The following is a 14887-nucleotide window of genomic DNA, read 5'->3' on the forward strand; positions in this document are numbered from 1 at the left end:
CTCTGTTATGTTCCTGTTGCTCATGTCATGTCATTGTCTAGCAATGTTAAGAAAATGCTAAGAGGGATTATTGCATCACATCACCACAGAGTATGTGATCTATTCACTATGGTTAAGAAGATGTAGACTTTACAAAAATGTTTTTTCTAGTGTACTGCCAGTTTGTTCTTAGGGTATATAGTGCCTCCCAAAGTGGTAGGGAAAAAGGGAAGCCCTGTGTGTGTTCCCTATGTTTTTGCAATCTCTACTCCTCTGGTAACATAAGACCACCTTTGAGTGTACAATTTCTCTGTCCAGAATGTCACCATAATAAGTTCACACATAACATTATTCAGTCAGTGGAACACAAAAATAATTTAAATATGCAACACACATTGAAAAGCTACAGATCAAGTGCAGAAAACACTGAGTGATATGTGGGTGCATCTGTGATTTGCAAAGTTTAGATTCTCACCACCAACCTGTCTTCCTAGTCATATAGTTCCTTATCTCATTCTGATGTCTGGGTTTGAGGCTTCATGGGCTCAAGTGCACTGATTCTGCCTAACAGTTCTATTTAGGAGCAACCATTTCTCTCCAGGACTCAGTGAGGAAAGACATGTTATAGTGGGCCTTGTATTCTAAGACACAATGGACTGAGTCTTTTAGCATTTCAAATGCATGCCTATTGTAAGGTTACATTTTGTAAAAAAAAGTATGGGTCTTCCAAAAAGAAAGAAGCAACATCTACATAACTCTTTCTTTTCTCAGCCTGTCCTTCAGGATTTTATGGTCTCAACTGCCATAACATCTGCAACTGTAAAAATGCAGCTGTATGCAACACAGCAACTGGGCATTGCATTTGTCCTCCAGGTTTTTATGGTCTACAATGTGAAAAAGGTAAGGACAGCATACCAATGTTATATTTACAGTAGGATCATAGAATCACAGAATCCTAGAGTTGGAAGACAACTCGTGAGCCATCTAGTCCAACCCCTGCCAAGAAGCAGGAAAATCACATTCAAAACATCCCTGACAGATGACCATTAAGCCTCTGTTTAGAAGTCTCCAAAGATGGAGCCTTCACCACATTCTGGGGCAGAGAGTTCCACTGCTGAACAGCTCTCACAGTTAGGAAAAGTTCTTCCTAATGTTCAGGTGGAATCTCCTGTAGCTTGAAGCCACTGCTCCGTACCCTAGTCTCCAGGACAGCAGGAAACAAACCTGCTCATCCCTATGATTACCGGATACCATGCAGCTGTGGATAAGTCTACATAGGATTAAATAGGACAATTAAAGCATTTTTATTACGATTGCATTGTCTTTCTTATAACAGAAACATATATTTTATATATTAATACCCTGTTTTCCAGGTTGCCCCTCTGGGATGTTTGGAGAAAAGTGCCAACATCAGTGTGAGTGTGAAGGTTCATCTCAGTGTGATCCAGTTACTGGAAAATGTTTTTGTCCTCCTGGTACAACTGGAGATAGATGTGATGTTGGTAAGATCAAGGGACAACACTGACAGTTGTCTTCTTCCTGTTTTTACACTCAACTGGTCTAAAACTTGGATGCAACCATAATGGAGTGGTAGAACGAACCTTGCCTTTTAAAGCTGCAAGTCATTTTCCCCACATATATTTTTCCATTACTGCAAGGCCTTAAATATAATTTATAGATTACACTGGGCATAAACCCATAAGATCCCCACTTGAAATGAACAAGTAAGAAATGTGAACCCAAGTACACAGGTATAGAGACAGTCTGTTGCTTGGAGGCCCCAAAATCTGCAACCCAGAGTGGAAGGAAAACAGTATGAAAAACTTTTACATGTAGCTGGTGTGAATGAAAACCCCTTGAATTTTGAAAATGTAGACGTTGGTGCCGCCCAAGAGCTAAAAGAAAGGAAATGACTCTCATCCTAGCTTGCACAGACTTGCGGTCAAGAATCCGGCTAACTCCATCTTTCTGTTCTTGTGGTCTGAATGGGGGACCTCACATTACAAGTGAGTAAGGCTACATAAATTCAGAGAGCTTTCTCAGTGATATATCTTCCTTTTGTATTTGTTTGGACAACTGGAAGTCACAAGGGGGAAGCTTAGCACAAAAAATGAGAGTGAAGTTTTCAGTTCCTTGCACACACAAAAAATGCAGTCACTTTTATTTTCTTCTAAACAATCAGTGCAACCCCCAAAGCTTAAAAAGCTGTTATGGGACTGGTTTTATTTGCATTTTTATTTTCAATTAGGCCCAGTTCATCTGTGATATAACCATGAACAGCTGTGACTGTTCAGCAGCTATAAAGATAAAAGGCCTGATTTTAATTTGAACTCTGGTAAAGCATCCATTAAACAACCATAACGTTAATTAAAAAAAACCTAGAGAATATATAGCAGGTTTTTTATTGGGTTGCTTTTTCCCTCCTCTGCTAAATTAACATTGCAGACTTTCAAGCAGATGTCTAAAATTCACATTGTTATGAACATGAAAATGTGGTTATTACTTAAATTAGAATCAGGCCCAGAGGTGTTTGCGAGACTCTGTCTCATAACATTCCCTTAATTGAAAGAGCTACAATGTCTGAATTGGAATAAAAAAATTCTCCCACACATGGGGGTGGCAATTCTAAGTGGCCAGTGAATCATTCCTCCTAATATAATAGCTCAGGTGCTGGGGAAAAGAAAAGATCTTTTGTGTTTATCGCAATCCAGATGAAAGAAGGTGTGTGTGGTGTTTAGAAAGGGAGGCGTGGAAAAAGAAAGGTGTCTTTAACAAACACCAAGCATGCTAAATGTAATTGGTATCAAGAAGTTACGAGGTCCAATTCTTGTGTGACTAAAGCAGTGTGACAGTCTTTATTTAAGAAATGCATGGATTTTTCCATATCAGCCTGGGGCCCTTTTTGGTTGTGTTCTCAACAACCAAAGAGAGAAGCTCTTCTGGATTTTGGTGACCCCAGGAAGATTCACTGAACTAGGGTTATCTGTTTAGGGTTGTCCCACAGCCAGGCCAAAACCTGAAACCTGGATTCAATGATCCTATTTGTCACTCCACAGAACAAGTTTTCCTGTTGGGAAATTAAGATAGAAATCTTAGTTTTAAGGGGTGTTCTCAAAACAAGAAGAAATGAGATCATCCCTTACTTAGGGAGATGAAGTAAGGAACATTTAGCCTAGATTATTTGTTTCTAGCAAGAAGGTAGATTCAGAACCATAACAACTGGGAAGGAAGAAGCTAGTTAAATAAATATATCAATACATCTCTGGGAGTCTTTTCAAGTTGCAGTCCCTTGCAAATTGTGGATGAACACCTAAACTTTTGTTCAGAGCCCAAAACTGGAGAATTTGCATCCTTTTCTGCCACCTAGAGATAATCTGCAAAAACTGGAGATTCTGGGGCAGGGCCCTTAGATCTTACAACTACTGAAAATCCGTTCTTAGGTCCATATGGTATTAGGCAATATCTTTTTAATCCTTTCAGATGCTTTAAAATATCACTTGATCACCTTCAGGCTACCCCCCCCCCCCCATGATGCTGTTATATCATACTGCTAATGCTATAGTATTTCATGTTGTTGTTTTCATGGTTTCCCATGCTAGAGGCAATATTGTTCAAAATTATTTACAAGTTTGTAATGAATTTAGTTTCAGTCCTAATAGGCTCCTGTGAATTAAAGAAGGATTGTGTCACCTTGAAGATTCACGGATTACTGTGACTTGTGGTTTTAATGCAAATCTACCTTATGATACATGAGAAGGCTGAGAGGAGATATGATAGCCATGTATAAATATGTGAGAGGAAGCCACAGGGAAGAGGGAGCAAGCTTGTTTTCTGCTTCCCTGGAGACTAGGACGCGGAACAATGGCTTCAAACTACAAGTGAGGAGATTCCATCTGAACATGAGGAAGAACTTCCTGACTGTGAGAGCCATTCAGCAGTGGAACTCTCTGCCCCGGAGTGTGGTGGAGGCTCCTTCTTTGGAAGCTTTTAAACAGAGGCTGGATGGCCATCTGTCAGGGGTGATTTGAATGCAATATACCTGCTTCTTGGCAGGGGGTTGGACTGGATGGCCCATGAGGTCTCTTCCAACTCTTTGATTCTATGATTCTATGAGTTGGCAATTTGGAGTATATCTCAGTTAACAAAGTTGACCTTTTACCTGGACAGCAGCAAATTTGGTTTCAGAGCCACAAATAACATAGAGATAATAAAGACAGCTGTCTACACCAGAAAAAGAAGTCAATTTGTTGTTTTAAATTTTTCTAACATGTACACATAAAATCACAAGACCATCTTAAGGAAGCAATATCCAATCACATCTTCTAGAGAGTATTTGGAAGATTTTTCTAAAGAGCATTGTTGTTTATTTGTTCAGTCGCTTCTGACTCTTCGTGACCTCATGGACCACCATACAGCAATGATTTTACTAGCTTCCATTTTGATGGCCAAACTTTTTTAACTTGCTGCTACAAAGTAGCTGGTGAGGCATGCTTATCTGTTTTCCCCTTGTTTTGCTATTCACCAATGTTTAGTAAAAGATTCTGGAGCTAGCTGCTCTTTATTGTCACTTGCAGGTAGACATCTAAAGCAGCGGAGGAATTGGCTGTTATTTCCCATCTCAAGGATTTTTGCAGTATTTAGTACAAACACAGTGCTGCAATACCACACCACAAAACCATTTTTCTGCAGTCCTTCTTCACCATTCTCCCAATGCTGATGCTGATTTTTTTTTTTAAAAGGAAACGTTATGCCTAGACATTGGAGGAAAAGGAAAGAGGAGCATCAAAATACTTTGCAAAAAAGGAGCTTCTTTATCAGAAGCTTTATTGGTTGTGGTATGTCTGTATAAGAAGTTATGTTGCTTCATACCAAAATCACTTCTGTCCACACCATCTGCCCCTCCTTCAGAACACAGCTCCTCCAATGCATCTGGAAGGACGACAGGTTGTGGAATGCTTCCTTGCCCTAAAAACATGTCTATTTTTGAAGTTATTTTAGATATTATATTACCACAGAACATTCCATAGTTCTAAATTGTAATGGAACAAGTTGAAAGAGGCTTTTTTTTACGCAAGCCATAAATAATAGCTTTAAAAAACAAAAATCTAATTTATTTCATATTTATGAATAAAGTAGACTCTCTACTAAGGATTCTCTCTCTGTCTTTGAAGTTCTGCAAAACAGAAATACCTTTAAATTTAGTTAACTGATTGACTCAAAGCCAACCAGATCACATGCTTTTAAAATGCTGACTAATTCTATGAGAACAGTCAAATGTGTCTTTGTTTCCTTGTTCTCTTTTGCATTGTTTAAAAAATTCATTTGGGAAAGAAAACAACAGTAAAACGGCAAAATTAAAAACTTGTGATACTTGCTGGACTTTATAACTCTGTGTTTTTGTGTATCCCCTGCAGCATGCAAGTCAAACCAATATGGCACCAACTGCTCCCAGCAATGCCAATGCGCCAACAAATCCCAATGCAATGTGTACAATGGAAGGTGTACTTGTTTCAACAACTGGATGGGACCAACTTGTAAAGAAGGTAAATGTAAGCGCCAACTTTAAACCAGTTTGCTAAACAAAATATGTCAATGTGCCTTTTGCTTGCTTGAAAGAGGCTGACCACAAAAAGTATGGAGTCAGATATCCCAGGAACAGACTCTTCTCTAGAAGGGCCAGTCATACCTCCAGTTTCACACACACTCCAAACCAGTTTGAGGAAGATGCTCTATTGTCATATGACAGCTGTCAGAACACGGCTGCTTACTCCCAACCTCAGGCACTACACAAACATGCTAAGAGAAAAGTCATGGCAGCTAAACAGTCTCTTCTATTACTACTCATGTTGTTATGTGTGATTCCCCAATATGAAGCGGGGCGGGAGTGGGAAGGCTTCTCTGTCAATAGCCAAAATAGCTGCATGATGTAGAATCCTCTTCATTCTCTTGCCCTTCTACCCATCCCACCTGCTCTATAACACAGCAAAAAATGAGTCTGACTTGGAAAACTTTCTAACTCCACCCCTTTAAATGGAAGCTCTCAAAACTCTTCCTTCAGTCAGAAGAAAATTATTTAAATTACTAGGTTTTTGTGAATGAAAAATAAAAAAAATTAAGAGTATCTTTATAGTGTCAAAACATCATGTAGAAGAAAGCAACAAGGTCAGGGAAATCATAGGTATAAAAATAATTTAGGGGAAAACGCTTTGGTTAGTAGGATAAAACAACCCCTTATTAAATAGTTACAAAACACAGAGACCATTCCAAAAAGAAAATCAGGTGCAGGAATCAGCATGAACTAACTAACAATGGTTGTAGGAGAGATGGTGGCACTAGCACCTTGGAGATGTACATTTTAAGCTGCAGAAAGATCAGTCTCATTGAGATGCCACCACAAATCCTCTCCACAAATGCAAAATTCAGCACTGAACTGAATACTAAAGGCCGCTGACTGCGTTTTTAAATATTCAAAAACTTTAAAAAATATATATGCTTATTGAAGACCCAAATCCAATTGTTAGTCCCAACTAGAGTTGGCATATTCAATAAATGTGAACTTGTAAGACAACAGTTATGTGAATTTCACTAGGTGTATTTTGGTTGAGACTAGCAAATGCATTCATGCCAAGGTTAGAGGAAGGACTTCTTCATTGAAGCAAACTTGCTTTCCCATTCACTGAGCCTTCAGATAGTATAAGCATATCAAAGATGCAATGCAAAATTCTGTTGCAGAACCGTACTTGAAAAAGTTTGTAGTAAGCATACCAAATTAACTGCCATAAGATAGGGGTAATCACCACTCACAGAGTTTTTAAGAGTATTAGAAAGTTCCTTGATGATAGGTCTCTTGGGAGCTATTTACAATGGAAGCCAAATGGAAGACTGCCTATTCAAAGACAGTATATGTCCAAATGCCAGATACTGGTGACAACCATGGGGGAAGTCTATTACTTTCAGTTGTTTGCGGGCTTCCCAGGTGATCTCTGACTGTTCACTGGTAGAAAAAGAATGCAAAGCTGAAAAACCTCTGATTTAGTGGTTTGAGGCTCTTCTTACATTTAGCACTATACTTGAGAATTTATGGTCTATTAGATTTCCAAAATATTATCTGTCTAATTTGTGTCAAGTCTCACATAATATTTCTAACAGCCTCCTAAGTGTATTTATCTATAATTCTCCAGGTGGCCCTCCAAAACTTCCTTCTTATGAAGAACAAACTCAGGAGAAAGGGAATGCTTTTTCAAGACTGCCACAACAGGAACACTTGGACTAATAAATGAGCTGTTTTATATGCACAGGCGGTATTTAACTCTGGAAATGAGAGCTGCTATTCATTTCAGCCTGAGCGGTACTGAAAAATTCACACTTCTTCATGCAAGTTCACAGTGTCCTGTTAAGTAAATCGGCCCCTTTTAAAACTGTTTAACTCTGTTCTGTTTATTTATTCTTAACCTCCTGCTTCCTTCTGATTAATCCACTCTCAGTATCATTTCCAAGTGTCACTCCTGTGTTTCTGACCACTGCAAAACACAGAGGGTTTTCCTTCTTTGCCATCATATTGGAGGAATCAGTATTTGAAATGAAGGATCACAAACTTTTATTTGCTACAGAAACTGCACAAGACAAATAAGAATAGTTTTTGGCTTTATGAAGCCAAAGTATTCAACCTATGTTGGGGGAAGCAGCGTATTTTGAGAACAAATAACCATTGTTTCAACATGAGGAGCTAATGGATAAAATAAATAAACAAAATATTTGTGACACAATACAGGAAGGGAAATCCACATACAGAAACAGACAAGCAGGAAGTCAGCACATCGCAAGACAAGCAGAAGATTGGCATGTAAAAACAGACCCCCACCTTCACAAAACAAACATAAATGTGTATATCAGTAAATTGAAATGTTTAAATGTTTACAGTTGAAATTGTATATACATTTACTGGAAAGTATGCCTTAAATCAAGGCTAAGGTACTCCAGATGTTGTTGGACTGCAAGTCCCAGCAGCCCAAGCCATCCAGCAGTGAGGAATACAGGAGCTTGCAGTTCAGTAATATCTGGAGAAGCACATGATTTCCGCCACTGGCCTAAATCCAGTTGTTTATACCAATGATAAAGTATCCACTGAATCAATATGTCAATTTGCCAAATGCATACTGACTTCGTGGTTCTACTCTAGTTTGACTTACAGATTAAATTTAAGACAGGGATTGGAAACATTCAGACCTCCTGATGTGAGAGGACTGCAACTCCCATCAGCCCTAAGAGGCATATCCAGGGATATCTGGAGTTGCTGGGATGTCTGGAGGTCTGTATAGTTCTCTACGTTCTGAGTAAACATGTTATAGGATTTGACACATTGTAAAAATAGTTTTTGATATGAATGGAGATGTATATGAAACTTAAATATTGCAATAAATACGATGAATAAATTTACTAACTGGAGATTAGAAAGGATCATCTTGCTTGAGTAAATAAGTTTTTAAATCTTTCAATGCCATCAACATCCTGCAGTGACAGAATTGTCATTAATTAATATCTTTTGACCGAATATTCCACGGGTTTGGGTCTTACCCAAAGCTATGATTAATTTTTCAGCTTTAGAGCCAATAATCCCTCTCTTAATGTCAATAGACATTGACTATATAATACTTAGTGCTTCACTGACAAAGTATAAAAGAGTCATCCCTTAGTCTCCCACTTTAAGTTCTTTGATGAAACTTGACTGGACCTGGATGATAATTAGTTTCATGGTGTGTATTATCTTCATTTTTTCACCAATTAGAATTTTCAGATAGAAGTCATACCCATAGAATGGTCCAAAATCACAGCAGAAACAAAAAGTAAAGATGATTGGCAGGATGGGGGGAGGGAGGGATGGGACTAAAAGTAATAGAATCAATGCAAACATCACAAAGCTATGAACAATGTTTCAAATCCAGCTGTTCTTCCTAGGGGGAAATATTAAACAAAACCATTTAAAAACAGATTAGAAAGGAAGAAAAATTGACATGATTGAAAAGTCCCAAAACCTGCACTAAGACAGAATATCTGAAGTGTTATGCACATTTCATTAGACTAGGCTGCAATAGATGCAAAACATGCGGTTCTACCAAGGGAACCTCATGTAACAATGATGCAAGAATAACTGTTGGCCCATTTATAACTGAAAGTGGAACAGCCCAAAATTACGCAGATCCATCTCCAGCACTTGATGTAAAACAAATATCCTTTGCAGTGAAGATAGTAAAGAAAAAGAAAGAACTGAAAGTACAAGTAATCAAGAAATAATAAGTTGGTGAGATGTCATACAGATGCCCAGCTCCCAAACCAATTCTCATATTCCTTGTTAAAGTGTTGAGGTCACAACCATGGATATTTCTTTAAAAGTGACGCTTTCCAAGCTAATTTATGTAGTTTGCTATTACTGTCATGCACCTTGAAGTCATTTCTGACTTTCGAATTTCAGACTATCACAGGATTTTCCTGGCAAGATTTGTTCAGAGGTGGCTTGCCATTGCCTTCCTCTGACGCTGAGAGTGGCTTGTCCAAGGTCACCCAGTAGGTTTCCATGGTTAACTCCTGGTCTCCCAGAGTTGTAGTTCCACACTCAAAACATTACACTAGGCTGGCATTATAATTTATGTGGTGCAAGTTGTTATTTTCTATTACAATTGGAATTAACCACCAAACCCAAACCTTCATTCTCCTGCCAATAAATCCCTGCTTGGACCACATGGGGGCACATTCTGACAGCACAGTTGACATGGTAAAATCACTTTGTGGATAAACCCATAAGTAATTGGTCATACCTCGATAAATTGGATAAAAGAGTCAGTGGCACTGCCCCAATTCCACATCTGGTTTCATGGATTCTATCATGAATAAGGGGGGCATCCTCTATTACATGTCACAGTGCTCAGCCACTGTGTTGTTCATTCGTTCAGTCGTCTCCAACTCTTCGTGACCTCATGGACCAGCCCACGCCAGAGCTCCCTGTCGACCGTCACCACCCCCAGCTCCTTCAAGGTCAGTCCAGTCACTGTAAGATGTATAATATGGCAGCCATAATATCACACAGCAACTCAAATACTGGTTATATTGGTTAAGGCTTATCGAACTTAGAATTCGATCACATATGGAGGGCCACACAGTCTTCAATCCTTCCATATAGAATTGCTTGCTTTTTGCCCACATAGATCATGGGGCCAACCTTTTTTTTTTTAAAGCACCTTAGCTATCCTTCTCATGCTTAATGACAACTACTATTTAATGTGTGTGATGTGATGCTATGGGATTGTGAATTCCCTTGTCTTTGTTTCATATTATCAGTTGCTGCAGGTGGTGGGGAATACAAGACAATGATTTCACAGTCATTTCAAAGTCATATGTTTCTTTAACAATAATCAAAGTCATTCTGCCCATCCAGAAATATGGCAGTTCTCCTTCAATCTCACTGTTATATAAAAAAAAGCAAAATATTACTTTTGATTCAGTTTTAAGTGGAACTGAGACCTTTGCTTAAAATGCTCATGTTTGGGGCAAAGCTCAGCAGAAATTAATTCCAAGCAACAGAGTTACTTATAATGATCTATACCCTTTTTGGTTTAAAAGGAGCTCACATTTCAATAGTAACATTACATTCAAAAATAGTCACTTTATTAATAAAATGAGCAGCATCTACATATTCCTTTATAAGGTTACTTTTACATGAAATTTTTATGCATTTGACAGAGGTTTTTTTTTCAAATTTTATGCCACTATTCTATTTTCACTGTTTCCCCCCTAAGAGAGTAACAAAAGTAAGGAAAAGGAAATGAGCAGAATACAGTTCGCTGGGGTTAGGGGCACAGGACCCCTGTGAAAGTGAAAAACAAAGCTTGATATTTGTATTGTGTTCCTTCTCTATTGGTATTTTATAATTCTCAAAAAATATATCTTTTTAAAAAAATGTTTTACCTGATATTAGACCTCTCTTGGAATTTTTAGGTCTTTCAGCATGACTCTATAGTCAGTTACTATTGAAGGCTGAACATAGAAATCAACAAATGACCAATCCACAAATGTGGCGGGCCAACAGTGTCACTTCTTAAACACAGTAATTAGTGTAATGACAGCAAATGAATCTTAAAATATGGAAAGAAGTAACAGAAATGAATTATAATTTTAAAATAACACATGAGCAGAAGAGAGCATGAAGTTCCTGACTCAACTTTCACAACCATACATTCATGCCTTTCAACTATCTGTATAGAAGCCCCCGGTGGTACAATGGGTTAAACCTTTGTGCCAGCAGGACTGGTTGACCAACAGGTTGGCAGTTCGAACCTAGGGAATGGGGTAAACTCCCATCTGTCAAGCTCTAGCTTCTCATGCAGGGACATGAGAGGAGCCTCTCACAGGATGGCAAAACATCAATCATCTGGGCATCCCCTGGGCAACATCCTTGCAGACAGCCAATTCTTTCACATTAGAGCAATGTCCTTGCAGAAGTCCTTGCAGAAGGCCAGTTATCTCACACTCAAGTCACTTCTGACATGAAAAAAATCCTGTCTGAATTTGGCAGTGAAAAGTATTATTCCACTTTTCAGCTGTCCCAGTTTTTCCCTCCTCCCCCCACATGTCCCTTTTTCCTCAGCTTACTTCATTTTGCATAAACTAGGTTCAAAATTATTTTTGTTTTAATATCTTTATTGAAAATTTTCAGTTTACATAAAAAATAGGAGTTTCCTGGGGAATGGGAGAGTCTGGAGGAGGAACAGGGAGGGGAAGAGGGGTATGGGGGGTTGGATAAGGGATGGTAGTAAGGGTAGTTTTTCAGGATAAAGGGATAAGTTGTTTATCCTGAAACAAATTATAAGTTGTTGACTTCCTATCTTCTCATTCCTGGGAAATTTCATCTTCTTTTATCTCTCCTTCTGGTCTTGATCTTCTTCTTGTTGTTCGTTTGAGTGATTATAAATCTTTTTCCTCCTCTTAGTGTTTATGTCCAAATTTAGTTAATAAACTCCAATTTGCTGTTATTTTGATTTGTTTATATCTAAGTTGATGTGTCAAATTATCTATATTTCTGATTTCCAATATTTTGATTAGGTTCAAAATGTAAAAGCAGTTTTCATTTAGTTAGAGTGCTGAGAGAGGAGAGGTAAGGCAGATCCTTTCCCTCCCCAGTAGGCTCAAGAAAAAGCAAACTACCTCTCCTAACTTATACATTCTTCTTCCATAATAACTTTTGCCATTTTGGCCTAATGTTGCTTGGTCACAAAGTTTTCCTCTCTGAAATGCTGGAGGTTATACACATCCGGGTTGCTGCCACTTCCTCAGTTGTCCAGATGTTAGGAATTGAAGTGCTCTGTGAAATTATACATACTTTGTGGTATAGCAGATCCTTTTTGAAGTTTTCCTTCCTGACATAATGTGTATCTCAATATGTCTTTAAAACACCTGTCAGACCGAAACAAACACTGTCTGTGTATTATTCCTGATCAATTTCCATTGTTAAACTGCATCACAGTTCTTATGAATTTTGTAAATATTATGTACTATAAAGATGATAAATGCTGCTACTGTTGCAATCTCAATTTTGAGTTATATATGAGAGAAGAGTGTTGGGGTGAAGGGAAAATACTTTCGGAAAATGTCATACTTTTACAGTGATTTGGCCTTTGGGTTAAATCAATTTTGTAAGGTTTTTTTCTTCTTCATTTGTCTGGATGAAACACCAAAGGAAATTGTGTCACTCAAAATATTGCATAGACATTTAGCCATGAAAAATCTGTCCAGATAGTTATTATACATAGTTTGTTTGCATGGGCGGTATATGATATATAGTTTATATTTCTATAAATGCACCATAAATGTTAACAGACTTGTTTCTATTCTGCTTTATAAAAGTTCAGTATGAATTTTCTTCTAGGAGAGCTTGGCACCACTAGTGAAAATAGTGAAATAAATTATAAATGTGCTTGGATAAAGTCACTTTGCTTTCCAACTAGTTGTGAAAGCCTCTTACAAGAATCAGTGTTGTTGCTGCGGTATGCCTTCAAGTTATTTCCAGTTCAAGGCAACCTTGTCATGGATTTTATTTTTTCAGGGAAGAAGTTGTAAAACCCAGTGTACTAGAGCGCATTCTGAGTTACATACTGTATGATAGAAGTTTCTAGTGCATTGGGTTTCACAGTTGCTATGAAAGTAAGAGAAAAATTTCCAAGGAAGGAAATGGGAACTTTTTGTGTAATGTTTAAGTATTGAAGGAAGAAGGGGAAAAAACCACATGAGTAATCCATGTTTCTTTTGGTCTGTAAGCAAACTGTTTAAGTATTAGTTTTAGTTATTTCACATCATTTTAATCTACCCTTAATGGATAATTCAACTTTATCCCAATTATCCATTGGATATATACAGTATGATCCCCATATCCCATTTCTGAACTTACAGCAGAACCATGGATAATAGCAAACCCTAATGTCTAACAAAATTAATACAGTACAGTGTTTCCAGTGAGAAAGGAGTGACCGTTGGACACTTCTATATCATACTTAGGAAATTCCATGATAGGATAACCTTAGCCAGAAATTACTTGATGACACACAACAACACTAGCAGCAGCAACACCCCACAATGTACACTATGAATCCACTGTAGATATCGCCATCCCTTTATAATTTCTATAGCAAATGCATTCTGCCCAGTAATTTCAAGTGATTCATGAGACCATGGATCAGACACCTGGAAGAATCATCACCCCTATTTTAAATCCCACAGACGCTTGCTCATGGGAACAAAGCAGAATGTTTTAAGTTAAACTTCAGTAATTACAATCTTCATAGGAAAACAATCAGAATTTTAAATATTCCTTTTTCCTACTTGCCAAAATTATTATTCCATTTTGATCCTTTTTTATGTTGAAGATCTAGAGCTATTAAACTTTGCCCAGCATTCTTGCCAAGCATATTATTTTCATTGGCGGCAGCTTTCTGTTTGCTTAAGTAATAACCAACACAGTATTAGGAGTTGCCAGTCAGATAAACATGGAAATTATACCTCCTTATTCCTTCCTTTAGAGCCAAAGAGACATTTCAGAAGCATCAGTGGTTATAATGTCACAACTTTATTCCTTAAGGGGGAAAAAGTCCACGCTTGAGCAAATTTGACAAGAGCACTTTCCTATGCAATTGCCACTAAAATTAGGGTTTTGAGGATCTCTCATTCTCTTCATGTGAACCTAAGGTACACCTCAGCTAAGGATGTGTACATAATATTGCAATTGTCAGGTTGTTTAGGCAGGATATAAAGAGAATAAAACCTCTGAAGCCTGGGCTTAGTCCATTCCATAGAGGTTGGCAATCTGAGCTTTGGGAAATCTTGAGGAAATCCTCCATTTCCAAACTTCACCTTTTCACTAGCCTCAGCAAAGAATGTTTTTACTGTGCCTTTATACTACCATCCTTCCCATTTGAGAGGGCAAACTGATTGAAGGGGAATCCCAAGGTTATCCCTGACTACTGAGTAATCTCTGACTATTTGGCCCAGAAAAAGCAAAATATTGGGTGTAATCTTGTTGGTTGATCCCAACTAGAGTGGATCCATTGAATCAATTGTTGATTCAGCATATAGATACATTTGATTGATTCAATGGCTCTGCTCAAGTCAGGACTAACAATAGAATATAGGCTGTTATTTCAGCCAGAACAGCAGTTTAAGTTTTATTAGAAGACTTGAAGGCACACAAGTGATTGTGTTTAATTATTTTGGTGAGACCACATTTTCAAGAACTTTCAACATCATAAAGTCAGAAAATATCTTCTTTTTAACATATTATGAATAAAAATGATGATTTTCACAACTGCTCTGAAAATTTAAGTTCCTTCTTTTTACTATTTGCTTTAGGTGAAGTTTGAAATCTCTT

At 37.9% G+C, this 14887-nt stretch overlaps 1 protein-coding gene across 6 annotated transcripts in view; it reads left to right on the forward strand.

Annotated features, from left to right (window-relative positions):
* LOC132770524 (multiple epidermal growth factor-like domains protein 6) overlaps positions 1–12560 on the forward strand; it is a 267021-nt gene extending 254461 nt beyond the window's left edge. For 4 of the 6 annotated variants that reach the window (XM_067466032.1, XM_067466034.1, XM_060767563.2 and 1 more), the window contains 4 exons: positions 751–879; positions 1353–1481; positions 5394–5528; positions 7161–12560. In XM_067466032.1, coding sequence (XP_067322133.1) covers positions 751–879; positions 1353–1481; positions 5394–5528; positions 7161–7252 — 485 coding nt within the window. In that variant the 3' untranslated portion in view covers positions 7253–12560. The remainder of the gene's footprint in view (positions 1–750; positions 880–1352; positions 1482–5393; positions 5529–7160) is intronic. The other 2 variants (XM_067466033.1, XM_067466035.1) reach the window with 2 other exon arrangements.
* The last annotated feature ends 2327 nt before the right edge of the window (positions 12561–14887 follow it).

The sequence above is a fragment of the Anolis sagrei genome, chromosome 3 (assembly GCF_037176765.1).
Source record: "Anolis sagrei isolate rAnoSag1 chromosome 3, rAnoSag1.mat, whole genome shotgun sequence".
Classification (NCBI taxonomy): domain Eukaryota; kingdom Metazoa; phylum Chordata; class Lepidosauria; order Squamata; family Dactyloidae; genus Anolis; species Anolis sagrei.